This window comes from Rana temporaria, chromosome 1, assembly GCF_905171775.1.
Source record: "Rana temporaria chromosome 1, aRanTem1.1, whole genome shotgun sequence".
In the NCBI taxonomy this organism is placed as follows: domain Eukaryota; kingdom Metazoa; phylum Chordata; class Amphibia; order Anura; family Ranidae; genus Rana; species Rana temporaria.
Window position 1 is genome coordinate 432196136 of NC_053489.1, and position 23951 is coordinate 432220086.

Below are 23951 nucleotides of genomic sequence, written 5' to 3' on the forward strand. Positions count from 1 at the left end.
GCAATTTTTTTTTTATATAGTTGAAATGACTAACAAGCTGTTTTCACTTAAGCGAAAATGGCACTAAATATATAGGGTGTTTAATCTACACACTTTGAATAGTTGAAAAAAAAATTGAAAGGGTTTTCCTGGCTAAATCTAAAATCTGACTGATGCTGCTTGTAATTTAAAAATACCAACTTCAATAAAGAAATTGGGAAGAGAGTCTTTGTCCTCAAGGGTGATTCCTCTCACCCCTTTACCTCTCCAGTGCGGACCCAGACTGTAAATTCCCAATTTTTCTCTGTTTAAATAAAAAAATACCTATAAGTAGTCAAGCCCTTGCTGACCTCTGTAGTTGCAGGTACTGTGGAGCAATTCCTCCTCCAATTTACAGCAGAAGCTTTGAAATTGTGAAGGTTCGTTCTCTCAGCAGCTCTGTTACAAACTCCCTCTCGGCAATGACCAGGCCGCCTTTCCAGCCGTCTAATCTCTACAATAGAGTAGGTATTCTGGGAGAGGTGATTAGATAATACAAGTTCAGAGCTTCTGTTGTGAACTTTGAGGATAAAATTGTTCCCCAGTGCCTTTTAGCAGAAAGTCAGAACTGGTTTTAAAGCAAATTTACGGTTTGCTAATTTGCAAATTGTTGAATGCCTATAGCCTGGCTACAGGCTCCCTATAAAACCTCTTATCTTTCAGATCTACTGTTTTGGGATGTGCTATCTAAATACCAGGTCTTGCCATTGGTATGAAAGTAAATAATCCCTTTGTGTCTGAGTTCTTTTGAACAAAAGATGGGTAGCACTTTGATTTACTCTGGGTGTCCCCTTGGAATAACACATCAAGTGATCAAGCTATAGCTTTGTTTACTTCTACGTTTTCTTTCCATTCATGCAATGCATTGTTTCTTGCAGCTTTTTTCCTCATCTTGGTGTTGCAGTCCTGTTTTGTTTGATAACCCCCCCCCGGGTGAATTCCTTTTTTGCCTCTGTGTGCGTGTTATTTATGGCAGAGACTGCACGTGGTGAGCAGCTCTAGGCTTGGAGGCCCCGGACGTTATAATGCTGGGCTTCAGTGGAAAGGGAAATCTCACATATATTGTCCCAGGTGAAGGAGTCAAGCGGTTCCTAGCCTGGACTACAGGAAGGTCCCAACATCCACTTTGTCACATTAGTTGAGATGAGCATGACGTAAAATAAAAATGTCCAGTGAGTGTTAAGATATATCTTGAAAGATCTTTTTTTTGTTTTTGTTTTATAGTGCTGTTAAAAGGACACTAATTTGTGTATAGTTACAATTGCCTTCTGCAAGACACCAAATTGGCCACACGTGTCACATTTGATCACTTCCATAATAAAGCACTTCTAGATTTTGGAACATTGTAAACCGAATCCCTTATTCTGTTTGTATGGCAGGTTGTTGTGTAAAGCTAGGTAATATAAAGAATACACCATTGATTTATTATAAGTGGCGGTGGGAATTTGTGTTTACTTTACCCTGCCAATGATTTGCATGCATGGTTGTGAAACCAGTGAAATTGTTTTATTAGTTGCACATTATCATTGGTCTTGGTAGAGACTTCATGACAAAGCCTTGTGATTAAGCCTTCATAATACCAAACTACCAAAAAAGTTTGTTTCTTTGGCTGCTTGTGTTTCTAACAATAAAATATGAATATCTGCAAAGGGCATTTTAACGTTGAATTGAAACTGTTCCAAAATCTAGGAATGAACCTTCAGCATTGTAAAATTAGCCAGCTTTAGTTTTTCTCTCTTTAGCTTAAGCTAATACTTTATATTAAAGCAGGTGTTGTGTATTTAGCCTCTACAAACGTCACCCTATGGAGTTTGGTTGTAATAGAACAAATACCCAAGCAGCTATTTATCCATCATGCCTGCTGCTGAAGGTCCTACATTGATCTGACAGCGAGATTGGTCTAAATGTAATGCTTTTTTCTTTATACATTGTAATTTTTTTTTAAACCAGTTAAACTAGTTTTGGGACTGGTTTGACCAAAGAATCCTTTGTTGGTTACCATATTTCTGATGTAAGAATGATGCAATGTTTGTCAATTACGGGAAATTCTACCTTTGTTTTTCCTACTTCTTGCTGTTTTTTCTAAATTGGTGCCTTCCCTACAAAATCAGCTACTCCTAATATTTACAAAATAAAGTGTACCATTACTAGTTCTTCACCTTGTATGCTAATCTCTCCTATGTGTTCTGTAGTTAGGGGAGATGTTCTATGGCTAGTGCCCAGCGAGCTCAGTTACTTTATATTCCTAGTTCCTTTCTTTAAAGCCATTTACTGACTTCTGCCTATAATCCAGGCTTACCTATAAGGTAGTGTAAATGTCTCCTAAAGGTTTAGGACATATTTACATTACATGCAGCCAGTAGTTTTACTGGTGCATGCACTAGGAACGACCACTCGTGCCATTCCTTCTGAGCCGTGTGCCATTTACAGGCAGGTCCGGCCAGTCGGAGCCCCTGGCTGTCCCTAAAACTGCAAGTTCTGTTTACCTACAGCTTTCAGAAACCCTTGGCTATATATTTCCATTTTCAGCAGTTGTCATATTAAAACAGCAGATATTTCTAGCTCTGCTCCTTTTTCATTTACCGTGCATCAAACTGTCCATTCATAACTAAAGGTTCATAACCTACAGTAGCTATTGTACAAATGGACAAACCAGCCATTTTATACATAGTTCCTAATATATAGCAAAATAAAAAAGAACTGAGCCACACTTGATTCCTCTGTTAAGGCCTGATCTCGCTGTTCTAGGGGAATGGGGGGCAGTTGGCACATGTACTGTAGGTATTGCACAAAATGAAGAGTTGGTACAAATTATTTTTGTCTTGAATTAGTTGCACCAATTAAATCAATAAGGAAATATTAGAAGAAGCTGAGAATTGGGACTCTGTATGTGGGGAATTTTCCCTCGTGCAATTACAAATTTGACCTATGTTTGCCTTCACAGTAATAACACCTGCTTTAATATATGATTTTGCTATTTTACAACAGTAAAGCAACAATGTTTACATTAGCCATCTATAATCTCATTATGACATGGCACAGTACATACGATCACTGTCACCACACAGTATGGTGAAGACATTCTGTTATAAACCTATGACTTGGGGTGCGGGGCAACAAAGGATGCTATATTTTTTTGTGCTCTGCTCTTTTGGGCATTTAAATTTGGGGTTTGGTTTCATATTCCCTTTTATATCCTTTTTATCAGCCGTAAAGTAAACGATATAAACGCTAAATTTTATTCTGTCACTATACAATTTATAGGCCATTTTGTAACGTTCACATAAAGGGTCTGTGTTTAAGGGCTGATGCTTCTGCTTCTAAACACCCCTCCATGTTGGCCTGTGTCCATGCACACATAAACGGTCTAAAGGCGTTTGGAGGCATAAGCGTTTAGTAGAAAAAACGACAGCCTGTGCGTTCAGGAGCAGAGGCTGTTGAGCTGTAAAAATGTCTAACACTGCTAAAAGCAGCTTAACCCTATTAAGGCCACATCAAGGGTTATTAAAAAAAAAAAAACTGAGAGCCCATTGATTTGAATAGAAGTTGGATCATGATCATCCGATTTGTGCGCTGAGGATCTTGAAGAGGAACCTCTTTGGTCTGGTATGGATTTAAGGGCAACCCCCATGAAACCACAAAGCACCTTGTCCCCATGTTCCATTTCAAGATCCTCAGCGCACAAGTCGCACCACAAGTCGGATTATCATGGTTCGACTTCTGGTGCGACTTCTATTCAAATCTATTGGCTCATTTGAATAGAGGCAGAAAAAAAGCTGCTAAAAGCTAGCATGGCTAAACATGCCAATACAAAAAGCTACTAAAAGCAATTTTTTTTACAGCGGCTTTGTGACGGTATTGGTATGATATCCCCGTCAAAGATTCCCTTCTTCCATAAGAACATCACCCAATATTCCACTAGGAGGAATATTCCTGAGATCGCCCATTAAGTCACACATGAGTCCAGGCTTACTGCTAGAACAACACAGAGTTTAATGTTATAACACACAGCTTATATGTAATTTCCAAAACTGTTACAATGACAAATCTCCGCCCCCCTCACACTGGGGCTTCCATACAGATGATTAGGCAGACACGACTGAGCCGAGTCTGAAAACACATTTTCTTTAGACAATGACATAAATGACGCTGAGTACTAGTTGTACTGAATACATTAACTAGACAGCTCGACCCCGCATATAGAGAGATAATTACCACAATGAAGCAATCAGAATAATTAACACAAGCCACATAAACACAGATCTCCTTCACACAACACAATAGATCAATTAACCTTTAGAAATAGTGAGGGGACATTAGCGCTTCAATAACCGGTTAGCCGAGGACTGAATCACAATGGCAAGCAGGGAGAATTAAACTGAGACATATAGGCAAATGTATCACAGGCTTCTTTCTGGCTTTGGTAGTCTTTGCAGCTAGCTTTTTCTAACACTGTGCATGGGCCGTAAGACTATAATATAGTCAGGCTACATATATAGTAACGTGTGTGTGATATAGATATAAAAAAAATACTTTTTGTTGTACTTGTGCTGCTAGTGTTAGATTGTGCCTGCAGTGGTACACTGGGGATCCAGACCTCTGCTTAACACAAAGCACAAAAATCCAGTTCTCCAGCACTCGGACACTCCTTCTACACGGTGCTACAATAAATTGTGCTTGTGCTTCTTCTGCACAGTGCTCCAAACAGCACGACCCAGTCGTCAGACCACTGCAGACCTGTGATCTGTGTTAAGGGGCTGTAAAGCCTCGTGTTTCTTTCCACCTTAATGCATCCTATGCATTAAGGTGAAAAACACTTTGCACTGCCTGAGCCCCCGTTTTACTTGCCTGAGCCCAGAATTTCTGTGGGCGCGATCCTGCTGCGGTCTCCCCATGGTTTCGTCATTGAATAGATTGATGGCAGCGCAGCCATTGGCTCCTGCTGCTGTCAATCAAATCCAATGATGCAGACGCTTATCATCCACTCATGTGCAATCAATACATTTTTTTTTTTTTTCTTGCATATGATTGGGTATTTTATTTGGAATGTGAAAGTTCTGGGAAACATTATCTTGCAAAGTGAACAGCCTATTTGCCTTTAGTAAATTCCCATTTTTAAAGTAGGTTTGCTAGCTTTTCTAAGACCCCCCCCCCCCCCCCCCTCACAATACCCATTTTTTTATATTAAATACACTGGCTCTATGGGTCTAAAAGGGATGCTGGGAGGGGGTTACGATATTTTGGGATTGACCTTGCACTCAGGTGTTGGTACACACCCTGCATACACATACGTGACTTCTAAAAGGCATAGTATTTTCAGATTTTGACATTTTCTAAGATTTAACGGTTCCTGTATAATATCGAATTACATTACATGAACCATATTTTGTCTTTTATGATGCATGTATTGTGCCATGTTTTATTCAGCATGCGGATTTGTACATTTTCTACTAACACATAAAGTTAGGAATGCAAAATAATCCTGATTTATTATTGGCGTTGCTTTTTAATGCACCATCCAATTTTGCTTTTGTAATAATGCTTCCGTGTTTGATATTTTAGCAACTCTCTTGAGCTGTGGGACCACTGCAACAGTGGCTTTATTGCGTGATGGCATTGAGCTGGTTGTGGCCAGTGTTGGTGATAGCCGAGCATTGTTGTGTCGGAAGGGAAAACCACTGAAGCTCACAATTGATCACACACCTGAAAGGAAGGAGGAAAAACAAAGGTATAGTATTAAATTTCCTTTAAGGTGATATCTCAATGTATGGCATTGGGCAGTGCTTTTAAGGCCTCTTTTTACTCTTCTGAATACACACAACATTTTTCTTTAGCACATCTTGAGGCTACACTACCAAAAGATCATTGAGCTGATACCCTTGCTCAGTAATTCCTTTATTAATAAATAAGTAAAGTGGACCTTTACTTGCGTGTTAACTTGGATACAGTATTCTGACTTGAATGGATAAAGTATTGAAGGAGCTGAAATGCATTGCTTTTTAAGAGAATTCGGCTCTAGGTTCCTTCTATACTTGTTGCATGAATGTTTGGTCACGTGTAATAGCCAGCTACATCTTGTTCTTTCCATTCAAACTAAATCACCTGAGCCAGTCAGCAGGCTTTTAAATTGGGCTTGCTTTAAAGGTTCTCTTTAACCACTAGCCGACCGCCCACCGCCGTTCTACGTCGGCAAGTTGGCTCGGCTGGGCGAGAGCACGTAGTATAACATCCTCTCTCCCAGCCGCCACTAGAGGCGCTCGCCCCCGACTCCCGTGCGTGTGCCCGACGGGCGCGATCGCCGCCGGGCACACGCGATCGCTCGTTGCAGAGCGGGGACCGGGAGCTGTGTGTGTAAACACACAGCTCCCGGTCCTGTCAGCAGGGGAAATTCTGATTTTCGGTTCATACAATGTATGAACCGAGGATCAGTGTTTCCCCTAGTGAGGCCCCCCCCCCCACAGTAAGAACACACCCAGGGACATACTTAACCCCTTCCCCGCCCCCTAGTGTTAACCCCTTCACTGCCAGTGGCATTTTTATAGTAATCCAATGCATTTTTATAGCACTGATCGCTATAAAAATGCCAATGGTCCCAAAAATGTGTCCAAAGTGTCTGCCATAATTTCGCAGTACCGAAAAAAAATCGCTGGTCGCTGCTGTTACTAGTAAAAAAAAAATTAAAACTATTAAAATTAAAACTACCCCCTATTTTGTAGACACTATAACTTTTGCGCACACCAATCAATAAACGCTTATTGCGATTTTTTTTTTTTTTTTTACGAAATATATGTAGAAGAATACGTATCGACCTAAACTGAGGAAAAAAATTGTTGCTCTATTTTTGTTTATAGCGCAAAAACTAAAAATTGTCAGTTAAAGCGATGCAGTGCCAAATCGCAAAAAGTGCTCTGATCTTTGACCAGCAATATGGTCCGGGGCTTAAGTGGTTAAGTACGCAGATCTTATGTAGGGAATGCAGGATGGGTAGGAGAAAAAGGGGGAACATTTTTGAGAATAGTTGGTAAGCCTTGCCTTTAAGAGTTTGAATTTAAGAGACGATACCTTATACTTGTTCTGCTTGAATGTGAAAAGCCTGAGGCTGGACAGTCATCCGGCACCAACGGCATATAAAACAATGGCTCAGTTTGAATATTTGATATTGATTTGATGAGGCCAGAGAGATTGAGATCTTTCTATGTACAAACCATTAAAGCGGTTGTAAACCCTTACATATACCCAGTGAAGTGACTGGCCTCAGGTGATACAGATGAAGCGCTACATAAGTTGTACCTGCTTATCTGCAGTCTTCACTTCTCTACAGCTTGTCTGAGCTGTCAGGGGGGAAAGAGCTGAAATTACACTCTGCAGAGCCCAGTGAGAAGAGCTCTGGGAGCTGATAGGCGGGTAGGGACACACCCCCTTCACACAGGAAAACACCTGATGCTGTCAATCAGCTGGAGAGTTTTTTTTTTTTCTTCCATGTACACTGGCTTATAAATCGATGCTTCTACAGGGGTTTTTTTTTTTTTTTTTTTAAGCCCAGTGTGTGGACTCTAAGGACCCTTTTGGAGTGTGGTATTTAAGCTTTTATTCAAGCTATGCAAGGGCTTTGCAATGAAAGTTTTGACAAATTTGCCTTGAAACCTTGAACAAATACGCTACTATATATTCATGTTCTTCCATTCTTTTTTTTTTTTTTTTCTTTCACAGGATTCGAGAGTGTGGTGGTTTTGTTGCTTGGAATAGCTTGGGTCAACCCCATGTAAATGGAAGACTTGCAATGACTAGAAGCATTGGAGATTTGGATCTCAAGTCAACGGGAGTAATAGCAGAGCCTGAAACGAAAAGAGTGAAGGTTAGAAATTGGCCCATGTTGCTTTACCCAGTATGTCTCAACCTGTATCGGTTTTAAGCGCAGCATAAATTGATGGTGCTACATAAGTACCATAAAACATTATTTCACTACTCTGTAAACTCTTGATTCTTAGAATGTGCCCTGAGCATGTGATACAAAGCAACTCGGCATTTAAAAAGAATGGTGCAGTAATTTATAGCTGTCAAATTCCAGGTTGAAGTGGCTCCAAAGTGACTGCATGTTGGTGTTCTATTTACACTTCCTTGCAGGAGCTAATCGCTGCCTTTTTGACCTTGCCTCTTAAAGATTAGGTAATAAACATATTGTTAGAGCAGTGTACTGTAGAAGTAGTTTTCTTAAAGAGCCATACTTTCACAATAGGCAGCCTTGTCTTCTGATGTATAGAGGTTTGTCAGCCACTTTTTTGTTTTGTGCATAGCACTGGTTTACAACGAAGGATAGGCTTAATTTTGTGTGTGTTTTTTTTTTTTTTTTTTTTTTGTCCCTAAACCACTTCCTTAGGACCAGTCAAAAGCATAAAAAACAGCCAAGGCCCCCTGCATTCTCTGTAATAAACGGTATACTAAGGGCGGGCATGTAAGCTGCTATGGATGGGCACCAGGAAAATAAAATTACAGTAAAATAACCATTTTCTGTTTTTCTGGTGATACCTGTGATTAACTAGCTGATAAGTTGGGTAATGCTCCAATTTTTTTTTTTTCATTTTTATGATTATTAGAATGGGGCAGAAGCATTAATTGTCTACTAAAGTCCACAGTGGGCAGGATTCCTGGGTTAACCCTGTAATGTCTCGAAAGTATGCTGTAATGATCACGAGGCTGCCTTACAGATGGTTTACATGGGAAACTCTTGAGCGAGCCACCTGGGAAGCAACCAAACATTGCTGATGGCTCTGTTTCCTGAGCAGAGAGCTGCGGACTGTCTGCTCTCCACTCTGCCCCACTGCACTCACTGGAGCGCTGAGTTGTGAAGGGGCGGGCAGCCGTTTCAGGCTCTCTGAGGCTCACTGAAAGGGTGAGAAGGGCATCAGTCCATTTCTGTAATGTCAGCAGAGAGCAGACTTCAGTCCGCTCTCTGATGAAAATGGGTCACAGGAGTGCAAAACTAATTGCACTCCTCTGACCCATAGGAAAAGCCCATCCAAATTTGGACTTCTCCTTTAAGCCAAGGCCTAGATCCAGTCCAGGCTGAAAGAAATCCAGGATCCCTGATACTGGCAGAGAAGTAAGGTCAGTGTTTTTTTTTTTTTTTTCTGCTGGTAGGTGACTAATTTATCCCAGATATTTGCGCAACTGTTAGTAGAAGGCTTCCTTATCAATATTACATGAGGAGCAGCTTGGGTCCTCTAATTTCCACCCCTTCAAAAGCTATGCTCGCAGATTTAGGTGCAGGAATTCTTATGACAGCTGAAATTGCAAACACTGAAAGAGGAACTCTTTTCTGGAAGCTAAGATGCATTGCCAGGGGAAACCAGGGCCTGTGAGGTCAATAAGGTAAAATGGCGATGACTGAGAAGATTCAAAAGGAATCTGAGAGGAAGAGCATAAGCCAGACTACAATTCCAAGGAAATGCCAGAGCATCTTGTTGTGGTGTTGGAAAATTTGGTCCGTCTGTATGTTGGCTTGCCCAGGAGGTATACTGCTCTTGGGTCTGCCAGGTGGTCCACCCATGACATTGAGCTCCACCTCCTGCCAAAGTGTGCTGCTGCACATGCCTCCTTGGTGTTGGATGTAAGCAACTGCTGCTTTGTTGTACTTTTGCAATGAGACCACCTCTATTTCTCTTACGTTCATGGATGGACACAGCAGCATTGACCTTAGGGTTATATACCTTCCTTTCAGGAGAGAGTTAGGCAGAAAAAAAAGCACTTCAAGTGTTAAAACACTACTTTCAGTACAGCACCTCCCAGGGGGCAGGTCCCCCGGGTACATCCCACTCTCTGCACATGCAGCCCCAGTTTTTTTTTTTTTTTTTCTGCCCAACGTTAGAAGACATGGCTCCTCTGGGCCCATGTGCTCTGGAGGTTTTTAGGCAATTTTTTATTTTTTTTTTCTCCTATTTTATTGGATCCTGGGATCTACAATCAACTGCCGACTGGGTGACCGGCTGGATCCTCGATCCTTGTAGTCCCCCCCCATGTTCGGCCATCGAGCGTGTGCCGGCCTTTAGCTATGCGCTGGGCCGTCTGCGACATTCCCCGTGCTCCAGGGGTGGCCGGTGAGCGACATGCTCCAGGGCACACATATGACCAGTCTCTATGGCCGTGTCACAGTGTGCCGGGCCGACAGCCATGCCGCAAGCGGACGTTGGTTCTGTCTGGAATGCCTCCAGCCGGTGGTCACAGGATGGGTAAGTAGTATCCCCTTGGCATGGTGGTTTGGCTGGTGCATTCCTGGGGAGGTCGACTGAGGGTTCGCCCTGCTTTCCTCTCTCCCTTCCTCTCCCTCCCTGTTTTTCTGGGTGGCGGCCGTGAGGTGGGGGGTGCCTGGGGGCTCCGTTTCTGCTGGCTGTGCTGCTGTGGGGTGCTATTTTTCTGTCCGGTATGATGCTGTGTGTGCTGGGGGTGCCTGCAGGGCTTGGTACTTTTACTGTGTTCTGCTGTTTGTCACTGTATTTTTATGGCCGCCATTTTGCCGCTGAAGCGCCTCTATTGACCCGGCGGCCATTTTCTTGTAGTCTGCATGCTGTTTTTTTGCATGTCAGCGGCCATCTTGGAAAAGTTTTGGCCTCTAGTGACCAGAATAACGGCGCCAAAAAGCTCTCGGCACTCTTTCTGAGGGATGGCACAGCACGGGCAGCGTTCTCCAGCTTCTCAGTAGCGCTACAGCCTGGTGGGGTGGTGAGTCCCCTGTTCTCTGTTGCGGCCGGGAGGGTGACCTGTGGGTCCTGCTTTGCAGTACAAGGGCGGCATATACGGTGGATCAGCATGGCGTCCGAACCGGAAGCTTCTACCCCAAGCATGCCGGAATTAACCCTTAGTGCCCCTATTCCTACGACTGGGGGCGCTGGACTCAGGAGTCCCGCTTACCAATCAATTTACTGGAGCTCCAAGCGATCAAGTTGTGTCTCTCCAAGTGGTTTCTGGGTCTACAGGACCGACCGGTCAGGATCCAGTCCGACAACGCCACTGCCGTGGCGTACGTCAACCATCAGGGGGGCACACTGAGCTCGGCTGCAGCGACGAAGTCGCGCACATCCTCCGGTGGGCCGAAAGGTACATTCCGGCTCTGTCGGCCGTGTACATTCCGGGGGTGCTGAACTGGCAAGCCGACTACCTAAGTCGCCAAACGCTAGACCAAGGAGAATGGTCGCTACACCCAGAGGTGTTTCAGAGCCTGTGCCAAAAATGGGGCACACCAGACGTGGACCTTCTGGTGTCCCGTCTCCATCTGAAGGTGTCACAGTTCGTGGCAAGGTCAAGGGATATGTGGGCAGACGCGTCAGACACGTTGGTGGCACCATGTGGTCACTATCGCCTAATCTACGCCTCCCCCCCCCCTCTGAAGCTTCTTCCTCACCTGCTGTACGGAGTGGAAGTCGAGGGGATACCAACAATCCTGAACAAAGCTCTGGATTGGCCGTGCCGTCCCTGGTACGCGGACCTGGTGCGTCTGGTGGTGGCGTCTACCCCTGAGAGAAGATCTTCTGTCGCAGGGTCCGATCTTTCACCCTGCTTTACAGTCACTGGCTTTAACGGCGTGGCGGTTGAGAGCCAGGTGCTGAAGGATCGAGGCCTGTCAGGCTCGGTGGTCTCTACCATGCTGCGAGCACGGAAGTCTACTTCACGGAAGATTTACTATCGTACGTGGAAGGCCTACATCTGTGTGTGAGGAGATGAAATGGCACCCCCGTACATACGTGATGTCCTGGATTCTGCTGCTCTTACAGCGTGGAGTGGATCCGGCTCTCGCCTTAAGTATGGTTAAGAGTCAGATTCCGGCTCTAGCTGTTTACATTCAGCGACCCTTGGCGGCGCACTCCCTGATGCGTACGTTTGTGCAGGGGGTACGGCATGTGGCCCCTCCTGTGCACCCTCCACTGCCTCCATGGGACTTGAATTTAGTCCTTTTGGTGCTTCAAGAGGCTCCGTTTGAAGATTCCCTTATTGACTGTCCCAGGAGGTGGTTTTTCTGGTGGCAATTACCTCGGTCAGACGGGTATCTAAACTGGCGTCCTTGTCCTGCAAGGCTCCTTGGTCATCCATAAGGATAAGGTGGTGCTGCGGCCGCAGCCGTCATTCCTTCCAAAGGTTGTTTCTGCTTTTCACATTAATGAGGACATTGTTTTGCCATCCTTCTGTCCTCGTCCGAAAAACCCAAAGGCCACTTTGCATTCCTTGGACGTGGTTCGGGCCCTACGGGCGTACTTGTCTGCTACGGCTCCGTTTCGGAAGTCGAACTTGCTGTTCGTGTCGGTAACTGGTCCTAAGAAAGGTCTGGCGGTCTCGTCAGCCACCATTTCTAGGTGGATCAGACAGGTCGTGCTCCAGGCTTATGCCCTAAAGGGGCAGGCGCCTCACTTTCAGGTTACGGCGCATTCGACCAGGGCGATTGGTGCCTCTTGGGCTTTCCGCCATCAAGCGTCTGTTACAGGTGTGTAAGGCAGCGACCTGGTCGTCAATCCACACCTTTTCAACATTTTACAAGGTGGATGTGAGTGCATCTTCGGATGCCTCCTTTGGCCGCAAGGTTTTACAGGTGACAGTTTAAGGTTGAAGTTCCTCCGTTGAGGAACTATGGTTTGTTTGGGGTGAAGCTTGGTTTGCTGTTTGTTTTTTTGTTTTTTTGCTGTGTTTTTTTTTTTTTTGTTTTTCCCACCCCTCGAAATGCTGCTGTGTCCATCCATGAACGGAAGAGAAAATTTTGGATTTTTGTACTCGCCGTAAAATCCATTTATCTGAGTTCATGGACTGACGCAGCACCCACCCCTCTGTTTGTACTGCTTGTTTACGAACTGGGGCTGCATGTGCAGAGTGGGATGTACCCGGGGGACCCGCCCCCTGGGAGGTGCTGTACTGAGGTGTTTTAACACTTGAAGTGCTGTTTTTTCTTTATCGTACATCACGGGACACAGAGCGGCATATTCATTACTATATGGGTTATATGGAGTGTGATACATTTGCCTATATGTCTCAGTTTACTGCTCCCTGCTAGCCAGGTTATTGATGTGCTAATGTCCCCTCACTATTTCTAAAGGTTAATTGATCTATTGTGTTGTGTGAAGGAGAGCTGGGTTTAAGTGGCTTGTGTTAATTATTCTGATTGCTTCATTGTGGTAATTATCTCTCTATATGCGGGGTCGAGCGGTCTGGTTGATGTATTCAGTACAGCTAGTGCTCAGCGTCATTGATGTCATTGTCTAAAGAAAATGTGTTTCAGCATCGGCCCCGTCGTGTCTACCTACTCATCTGTATGGAAGCCCCAGTGTGAGGGGGGCGGAGATTTGTCATTGTAACAGTTTTGGAAATGACATATAAGCTGTGTGTTATAACATTAAAGTCTGTGTTGTTCTAGCAGTAAGCTGGTCTCATGTGTGGCTTTCTGGGCGATTCCAGGGATATCCCTCCTCGTGGAATATTGGGGTGATTTTCGTTATGGGAAGAAGGGAACGTTGACGGGGATATCATACCGATACCGTCACATGGAGTACCTTCAGGTGTTGACACTGGCAATCTCAAACAGGAAATGCCCCTCCCTATATAACCCCCTCCCATAGGAGGAGTACCTCAGTTTTTACGCCAGTGTCTTAGGTGTTGGTCATGGTTTAGCTTGCCTCCGCATCCTTGGGATTAGGTGAGCTACCGGTTCTGTCCAAAGGCCTCAGCGCTAAAGTGGTCAGTAACCGGACCCCAAACCCTTGGGGTATAGCCCATAATGCTTTTCTTTTTAGAGAGCTGGACCCTGGGCCCAGAACTTAGAAACCTTTGGGTGCCTAATGTTTCTGTTGCCAGAGTGCTATATGGGCCCAGGACAGGGGATCCTTCATAGGAACCCAGGGCCTGAAGGTCTAGACATCCCCACGGAGATGGGGGAAGATTGGGCCTCTTGCTTGGCAAAGTCCTGCGGCATGGAGCAGGTAAGTGAGGGGAAAACTTGCGGAACTTGGTTCTTAGCAGGTTTTTTCTGGGGGGTCACAGGGGACATGCCTAAAGTTATGCGCTGCATCTGGCAAACTAGTCACATATCTTAATGATAGGATGGCTCTATGTGTATTATTCCCCATAAGAAGTGACCTCCCTTGTAGTGTTGGAAAAGCATTGAGTGGGGCCTGTGTGATATAAAGTGTATGTGTGTGTCAGAGAGCTGTGCTGACCTGCAAGCCTCCAGGCGATGCTCCATCAGTCTTCCTCCTCAGAGCCTGCAAGCAGGCAAAACGCTGACCTCCTCGTGGTTCCAGGCTGGAGCAGAGAGGCTCCCTTCCCCCCAACCCCCCCCCCCCTATCGGAGGGCGCGCGTTCACGTGTTATAGGCGCAATTCGCGCCGTTTAGCTGAGGGGGGAAGGGCGGGTCAGTGGTTTAAGGAAGGGGCGGCCCTTCCTTTTTCGTTCCAAACAGCTCATTCTATACATTGGAACTGGGGAGGAAAGACCAGAGCGGCAGCACGGGGCGCCAAGGACACACAGTGGCCAGAAAGGATATTGCAGTCTTCAGAAGACAGTTTTCAAGCCTAGAAATAGGCTGTTTCTTTTCCATCTCATAGTTTTTCTTTGCAATACTACTCAGGGGGACAGAATGCTTTTTCTTTCCTGGATTTGAAACAAAAACTAAAAGAAAAAAAAAAAAAAAAAGTCATCTAGGGGAGAGGAAGCATTTTTTATCCCCCAAACAGGTGTTTGGGCAATTAACTTTTATAGTTCCAAATACCAATAGGTAGCAGGTGTACCTCGGTATTGTACCATGGCATCCGGGTCAGAGGGTACAAGAGGTGGGGATTCCCCCAGAGAGTCTGAGGTCTCGGACAAAGCTATGCCGCTGCTTTCCCCACAGGGAGCCTTGGGGCCATCGGGATCTAGGGCTGGAGCTGGCGCGGGTCAGTCCAACCCTAAGATGGTCACGGACGAGGTATTACTCACCTCTTTAAGAGAGATGGAGAAAAGAATGGGAAAAATGATAGCCACAGCTATGCGGGGCAGTAAACGGATTAGATCTCCGTCGCCCGAGCGCGGACCCTCAGAAGAGGAGGTCCTTTCCTCAGGGGAATTGGACGACCTCTTGGACAAGGACCAAGTAGGTTCAGGGATCGAAGATCCGGATACAGAGGAGTCTGGAGCAGTCTCCCAAGGGGAGAGCTGGTGGATTCAAGCCTTAACGGACTTGGTCCATAATGCATTCAACTTGCCAGTACCAGATCTCCAGGTATCTACGGTTTCAGCTTTGGGCTCACTGAGGGCGCCTCAAAGCAATGCAGTACAGTGATACCTCGGTTCACGAACTTAATTCGTGAACTGACTCTGGTCGCGAACCGAATTGGTCGCGAACCGAGGCACATTTTCCCATAGGGTTCAATGTAAATCCGATTAATCCGTGCTGACCTTTTTTTGGGGGTTTTTGAAGCACAAAAATATGAAACAAATTACAATACACATTAGTACAGTATAGTAATGTATATTTTCTTCACAACCTTGCTGTCACCTTTACTACTGCTCTGCACTTTCTTTTTGCCACCATGCTTGCGCTGCACATTCTTGTCACCTGCAATTCCACTTTGCACATTGTCACTTGCATTTCCACTTTGCACATTGTCACTTGCATTTCCACTTTGCACATTGTCACTTGCATTTCCACTTTGCACATTATCACTTGCATTTCCACTTTGCACATTGTCACCTGCATTGCTGTTCTTGTCACCTTCATTGCTGCTCCGCACTTACAGTACTGTAGTACAGTACAGTACTGTATGTGCTAAAAAGCACACCAAAAATCCAAACATCACTTAAACTGTTTGCAGAGTACTCACAGTACTTCTTTCTGTGTGTCTTCTTCTCTCCACGGTCTTCCTACAGGAAGTCACGACCATGTGAGAGCCTGGAAATAGCATTAAAATGGCCGCGGCTCCTGTTCGTGAACCGAGGCGGAGTTCGTGAACCGGAGCATATTTTTATGAACTTTTCTGTTCGTGAACCGAGTTGTTCGTGAACAGAAGCGTTCGTGAACCGAGGTATCACTGTATTTCCGATCCACCCTCTACTAGAGGGAGTTTTGTTCCAAGATTGGAACAAGCCAGATAAAATCTTCTTACCACCTAAAAGATTCTCTGCCCTATATCCTATGGAAGATAAATTTTCCAAGAAATGGGCTACTCCTGCAGTGGACGCAGCCATCTCATGTATTAACAAATCATTAACATGCCCTGTAGAAAACATACAGGTATTCAAGGATCCAGTTGATAAACGCTTGGAAGCACTACTTAAGAACTCCTTCACTACTGCAGGGGCAGTAGTACAGCCAGCTGTGGCTGCGATTGCTCAAGCATTATCGGATCAAGTTAAGCAGATGCTTAAACGTATTCCTGCCCAGCAGGCAGAAGAATTTTCGGATGTCCCTAGGGCCATATGTTTTACAGTAGACGCAATTAAGGATTCTATCCAGCAAGCGTCACGTTTATCGTTATCCCTTATCCATATGAGAAGACTCTTATGGTTAAAAAGCTGGGAGGCCGAGCCCCCATGCAAGAAGCTCCTGGTAGGGTTCCCCTTCCATGGAGGACGACTCTTCGGAGAAGACCTAGATAAATACATTCAATCCATTTCAAATGGCAAAAGTACTCTCTTGCCAACTAAGAGGAAGTTTCAGGGGCCTGCGTTTAAACGACAGTACTCCCCTGGGCAGGGGCCCTCTAATGCCAAACGGTATCGACGGCCTCCTGCGAAAGCAAACTTCGGCTTCAACAGCAAATCACAAGGACAGGCTGCTAGAGGCAGAAAGCAGTGGGTTCGCAAACCAGCAAAACCAGCCCCCAAGCCGACCTTATGAAGGGGCGCCCCCACCCACGAAGGTGGGGGGAAGGCTGCGACTCTTTTCAGAGGTTTGGGAAGCCAGCATTCCCGACGAATGGGTACGGTCTTCCGTGGCCACGGGCTACAAATTAGATTTCCTAAGGTTTCCTCCTCTTCATTTCCAGGAGTCGAGGATTCCAAACGATCCGGAGAAAGGAGCCGCATTAATGTCGGCATTAAATCATCTACTTTCCCAGGAAGTAATAGTAGAGGTACCAGTCCTGGAACAGGGGCTAGGTTTCTACTCCAACCTATTCATCATCCCGAAGTCCAATGGAGATGTCAGGCCAATTTTGGACCTAAAGATGGTAAATACATACCTAAAGATCCGCTCATTTCGGATGGAATCCGTGCGGTCAGCAGCTACCACACTCCAAAAGGACGACTTCATGGCGTCCATAGACATAAAGGATGCCTACCTTCATCTTCCAATTTATCAGCCACATCAAAAATATCTACGCTTCATGGTGGCTTCGCGTCACTTCCAATTCGTGGCGCTTCCCTTCGGGTTGGCTACGGCCCCCCGGGTGTTCACGAAGGTCCTAGCTCCAATCCTAGCCAAACTAAGGATCCAAGGGGTCACGATCCTAGCATACCTGGACGACCTCCTAGTCATAGATCACTCGTCTCCCGGCTTGGAGCGAGCAGTGGCCCTCACGGTCCAATACCTCGAGAAGTTCGGCTGGGTCCTAAATCGAGAAAAGTCAGCTTTCCTGCCCACAAGGCAGTTGGAATATCTCGGCATGAGATTAGACACAGAACAACAAAGAGTGTTTCTACCTCTGAGGATGGTCAAAGCCATCAAGGAATTAATCCTACTGGTTCTAAGCAAGAAGGAACCGACTATTCGCCTATGTATGAGGTTACTAGGCAAGATGGTGGCCACATTCGAGGCGGTACCATACGCCCAGAGCCACACTCGCATCCTGCAGGCAGCCATCCTGTCAGCATGGAGCAGAAGGCCACAGGCCTTGGATATCCCGTTGCCGCTCTCATCAAGAGTCCGACAAAGTCTGTGTTGGTGGTTAGACCCTCAGAATCTACTGAAGGGGAAGTCTTTCAGCCCAGTGGCTTGGAAGATAGTGACCACAGACGCCAGCCTGACGGGCTGGGGAGCAATTTTGGATGGTTGCACTCGCCAAGGTACTTGGGCAACGCCAGAGAAGCAGTTGCCCATCAACATCTTGGAGCTCAGAGCTGCTCGACTAGCCCTCAGGGCTTGGACGTCAAAATTGCAGGGGTTCCCGGTGAGAATTCAATCAGACAATGCCACGGCCGTGGCATACATAAATCACCAAGGGGGAACCAGGAGTCAAGCCGCTCAGAGAGGTGAGCTTGATTCTCCTATGGGCAGAGGCTCATGTGCCCTGCATATCGGCAATATTCATTCCAGGAGTGGACAACTTTCAGGCGGACTTCTTAAGCCGCCAGACTCTATTGCCGGGGGAATGGTCTCTGCATCCACAAATCTTTCAAGCACTCTGCCAAAGATGGGGAGTGCCGGACGCGGATATCATGGCATCGAGACTCAACAAGAAACTAGACAGGTTCATGTCCCGCTCAAGGGATCCGATGGCCTGCGGAACCGATGCGTTGGTTTGCCCTTGGCATCAGTTCAAACTTCTTTATGCGTTTCCCCCGCTCCAGTTACTACCCCGCCTGCTGCGCAGGATCCGGGTGGAGCACATACCAGTCATCCTGGTAGCTCCAGCATGGCCCAGAAGGGCATGGTACTCACTAATCTTAAGGATGGTAGTGGGAGACCCTTGGACTCTTCCTCTACGGCCAGACCTGCTATCGCAAGGTCCGATCCTCCACCCTGCCTTACGGCATCTAAATTTGACGGCCTGGAAGCTGAATCCCTGATTCTCAGGGGTAGAGGTCTGTCTCAGAAAGTAATCTCTACCCTAATCAGAGCCAGGAAACCGGTCTCTAGGGTGATTTATTACAGGGTCTGGAAGGCCTATGTAGGCTGGTGTGAGTCCAAGCGATGGCTTTCTCGCAAATTTACCATCGATAGAGTATTAAGTTTTCTCCAGCTAGGAGTGGATAAAGGATTGAGCACAATCAAGGGACAGATTTCTGCTCTGTCAGTGTGGTTTCAGCGGCCGCTGGCCACCCACTCGCTGGTTAAGACCTTCCTTCAAGGGGTCTTACGTATTAAACCTCCAGTTAAATCCCCGCTTTGCCCGTGGGATTTAAACCTTGTTCTGTCAAGTTTACAGAAACAACCGTTTGAGCCGTTGGCTGAAATTCCTTTGGTTTTACTGACAAGGAAGTTAGTATTTTTGGTCGCCATAGTTTCCGCAAGAAGAGTATCGGAACTGGCGGCCTTATCCTGTAAGGAACCATATCTTATTTTTCATAAGGACAGGGTCGTTCTCCGCCCTCATCCTTCCTTCCTACCGAAGGTTGTATCCAGTTTTCATTTGAACCAGGATTTGGTATTACCATCCTTCTTCCCTAAACCTACTTCCAGAAAGGAAGGGTTGCTGCATACCTTGGATATTGTCAGGGCCATGAAGGCCTATCTTAAAGCTACAAAGAAGATCCGGAAAACAGATGTGCTGTTCATATTACCGGATGGGCCCAAGAAGGGGCAGGCAGCTGCAAAGTCCACCATTTCTAGGTGGATTAAGCAATTAATCACTCAGGCCTACGGCTTGAAAGGGTTGCCTCCTCCAGTATCATTAAAGGCTCATTCTACTAGGGCCATGGGCGCCTCCTGGGCAGCACACCACCAGATCTCTATGGCTCAAGTTTGCAAGGCGGCAACCTGGTCTTCTGTCCACACGTTTACAAAATTCTACCAGTTGGACGTAAGAAGGAAGTCTGATACAGCCTTTGGGCAGGCAGTGCTGCAGGCTGCAGTTTGAGACCCTCGGATTCCGGGGGCTCCTCTTTTTTGAGTTAAATTTAAAATTTAAGATTATTTTTCTCAACTAAGTTGGATTTATTATGATTTGAGTATTTCTCTAAATTAAATCCTTTTGTCTTGGAGATGTTCTCCCTCCCCTCATTGTGAGCATTGCTTTGGGACATCCCATATAGTAATGAATATGCCGCTCTGTGTCCCGTGATGTACGATAAAGAAAAAGGGATTTTTAATACAGCTTACCTGTAAAATCCTTTTCTTGGAGTACATCACGGGACACAGAGCTCCCACCCCTCTTTTTGGGGACCATTTTGGGAGGCATACTGCTTGCTACAAAACTGAGGTACTCCTCCTATGGGAGGGGGTTATATAGGGAGGGGCATTTCCTGTTTGAGATTGCCAGTGTCAACACCTGAAGGTACTCCATATAACCCATATAGTAATGAATATGCCGCGCTGTGTCCCGTGATGTACTCCAAGAAAAGGATTTTACAGGTAAGCTGTATTAAAAATCCCTTTTTTTCTGCCTAACTCTCTCCTGAAAGGAAGGTGTATATAACCCTAAGGTCAATGCTGCTGTGTCCATCCATGAACTCAGAGAAATGGATTTTACGGTGAGTACAAAAATCCTATTTTTTTTTTTGTACTGTGGGGATGTTGGAGCTAAAAATGCTGCCTTTTAATCTCGAGCACATTTTGAGCTCATGTCCCTGGCTAAACTTCCTCCTGCCCTGGACCCCATGCTCTCTGCACCCTTTCTCGTTGGCATCAGATGTAGTTGAGATCCTGTTTGATTACAAACCAACCTAGTCTGAACTGACATGGGTGCCAATGGACCCATGGGATCATCGGTATATTGGCTGACATTGTGCCCCACAGACTAGGCGTTGGTATGCTGACGGGAGAGAACTAGTTGCTCCCAGAATTGCCTCCTTGATCTTGATTATCTGGGGTGGAAGAGGCGCTCAGGCATTGGTAGTGTTGAAGAGTATTCCCAGGTCAATTATCTACTGAGCGAGAAAAAGTTGCCTTTTCTCGAAGTTGATGATCCACCCAAGTGGAGTGTTATCGAAATCGGTAAATAAGAAGCTGCTCTCTGTCCCTGGCCAGAAGCAAAGTATCAGCCAGATAATAATGGGACATGGAGATCCTTCTCCCTGAGGGAGCTAGAATCGCAATGTGGACCGTTTTATAAAAGTTTGTGGATGTGTAAAGGCTTTTGAATTGCAAGTGTAGCTGTCCTACTACAAATCTCAGATATTTTTGAGAGGACCAGAGGTTTGAGATGTGGAGGTAGGAATCCTGGAGGTCCAGCAAAGGCATTCCGCTGCCTGGCTTCGCCCCTTAAATTATTGTATGGAGAAGTTCTATTCTGAATTTTTCCAGAAAGATGGATGGGGAGAGATGGCGATTCTATATATCTCTCTCTCCCCATCTATATAATTTGTTTGTATTAAGTGTTACCGGCTGCTATCCTCGGCTTCCTTTTGAAACAGAGTTGAGTAGAAGCCTGTGTGGTGTTTTTTTTTTTTTTTTCGCCACACTTTACCCATAATACTCCAATAATATAAATGGTGTAGCGCAGGGATATGCAATTAGCGGACGTCCAGCTGTTGCAAAACTACAAGTCCCATCATGCCTCTGGGTGTCGTGCTTGTGGCTGTCAGATTCTTGCTATGCCTCATGGGACATGGGATAGTTCTGTAACAGCTGGAGGTCCGCTAATTGCATATCCCTGGTGTAGCGCAATATCTATTATCGATCACAATCTAAAATTGAAATTGTAAATAATATGACTCGGTGTTCAATCACAAACATAAAATGTGATTGCACTTGCATACATTGCACTCCAGCAGTGCTAGCTAACATTCAAAGAGGCGGCCACGGGTGAAGTCACGCTCCGCCCCTATATACACGTTACGTCCGGGGGGTGGACTTCGTCAGTAGGGGATAGTTGCATTTAGGAAAAGGGGTATGGATGCTGCATCTCTTCACTGATGTATAAGGGGCGGGGGGAGAGAATGTGTGGAGCCTTGATTGCTCTTCACTGGTCCTGAGGGATTTCTTTAGAGGCGCAGCTCTATCAAAGGTGTGCACTATCTGGGCACCAGGAAAAAAACTTGCATTGTGGAACTTTAAAAATGCTGGCATTTTGAGGCTACTTACAAAGTGTGTGTGATATTTCTGAATAGATGTGATCATGTACTGAACTGTTTGCATCTTTCATAATGTTTGTAACATCCAAGTGATATGGGGAGTTGCTATTGTATTCAAATCCTTTGCATTTCATGTTTTTGAAATGTACTTTTGGGGAAAATGCTGACCTCTACTGGTAGACTTAGTAAAGCGCTGCCTTATTACTGCAGGAATATGATTTGCTGACTGCTGTAATATAACATAGTACAGACAAGGTGATTCACATCTAATTGCACAGTTTAAAACTACAATAATCGAATGAAATGTGAACCTTGTTTTCCTTTTTCTGCTCAGTATTGCCTTATTGGAATAAAATTTTGTTTTTTTTTCGCCCCCTTTGGCCATCTTTTAAAAATTGAGGTTTGCTAATTTAATTGTTACTTTTTTGTTTTCTGTCTTTGGACTTTCTATCAGTACGCCACGTGTACATAGTTTAATTTTGCACAATGTACTACTAAAATGTAAATATTAAAAATGTCTTTATAATGGACTTTAACAGTGTGTACTTTTACCATTTCTAGCTGCATCATGCCGATGATGGCTTTTTAGTATTAACTACGGATGGCATTAACTTTATTGTTAACAGCCAAGAGATCTGTGACATAATCAATCAATGCCATGATCCTGCCGAAGCAGCACAAGTCCTTACTGAACAGGTAAGTGTTGCATAGCCTTGTGGGATATAATACTATATGCAGCGTAGCAACTTCTGTGCAAGCCTTTGTCTCCTCCACTGCTTTGCTGCTGCTCAAATTGATTACTGTAAATATAAAACCCTGTAAAGAGTAACTAAAAAGCAAACAAACTGGCAGGGGTTTAGAACATGAATTTTATGAATAGGCAAGTGCCATAGTAGAACTGCTGACATGGCTTGATCTGAATAGCACAGCTGGAACTTAAAATGTCACTATTAAAATTCTCTGTTGGCATGATATAGCTTGGGGTGCTGACATGGTTGGGTAACTGGAAATTACCCTCCTTTTACCATAAACAATCTATTTGGACTGCACTGCTAACAGCAAAAATCCCACACAAACCCCCTTTCAGAAAAGCGCATCTTTCCATTTGTCCCTACTAATTGGGAGTATGGTAGCATTGTTCATCCAGCCTGCAGATTGATGTCACTTCCTGTCCAGGTATGTAGAACTTATACTGTTGGACAGTGAGAAACACTATAACCACCCAAATTGTTTTAGCACATTTACATGGTTTCCACCATGTAAGTATTCACCCAAACTGGACTGCAAGCAAGGGTATCTAAACAAAAAATCAAACATTTGTGGCTACAGTTTCAATAACAAATAATTTTGAAGGAAAAATTATTCCTTTTCTGTCCAGTGGTTAACCCACTGGACCATAATTGGATGAAAACAGATTTATTTTCAGCTTTAGGTTACCCTGATCTAACGCATTTCATCTATACCAGTGGTTCTCAACTCCTGTCCTCAGGACCCACTAACAGGCCAGGTTTGCAAGATAACTGAAGTGCATCACAGGTGATATCATTTCCTGCTCAGTGATTGCAGTTTTCTAGTCTGCATCTCCCAAAGGTAGTTCTTAATATCTGGCCTGTTTGTGGGTCCTGAGGAGTTGAGAACCACTGATCTATAGTGATGGCCATATTAGCAAATGTGGGGGGTCTGGTGTATGATTGTTGCCTGAAAAATCCAATGGGGTCGCTAGTTCTGCTGATGGTAAGGCATAGGATTCACTTAATTTGCAGAGCTTGCCCCCTTCCTGTTTTTTGCTATGGGACAGGAAGTGAGGGAAAATCTCAATGGGGACACGGATGACAAACAACTGACATGGGGTTAGAACATTCCCTTACTCGTAACTTAAAAAAAAAAAAAAAAAAAAAAGTTTTGCCTATAGTTGTACTTGTAAAACCTTTATTAAACCTTTTGACCGTCTTACAGATTTTAGGTTTCTTTTTTTTTTTTTCTTGGGCAATAAATTCTGATGCCAAAAATTCAGGATACACATGATCGAA

The 23951-nt window shown here is 45.0% G+C and overlaps 1 protein-coding gene across 2 annotated transcripts in view; it reads left to right on the plus strand.

Annotated features, from left to right (window-relative positions):
• PPM1K (protein phosphatase, Mg2+/Mn2+ dependent 1K) overlaps positions 1 to 23951 on the plus strand; it is a 46537-nt gene that overhangs the window by 18389 nt on the left and 4197 nt on the right. For both annotated transcript variants that reach the window (XM_040325753.1, XM_040325745.1), the window contains exons 4-6: positions 5581 to 5746; positions 7729 to 7873; positions 22483 to 22617. In XM_040325753.1, the coding sequence (XP_040181687.1) occupies positions 5581 to 5746; positions 7729 to 7873; positions 22483 to 22617 (446 nt within the window). The remainder of the gene's footprint in view (positions 1 to 5580; positions 5747 to 7728; positions 7874 to 22482; positions 22618 to 23951) is intronic.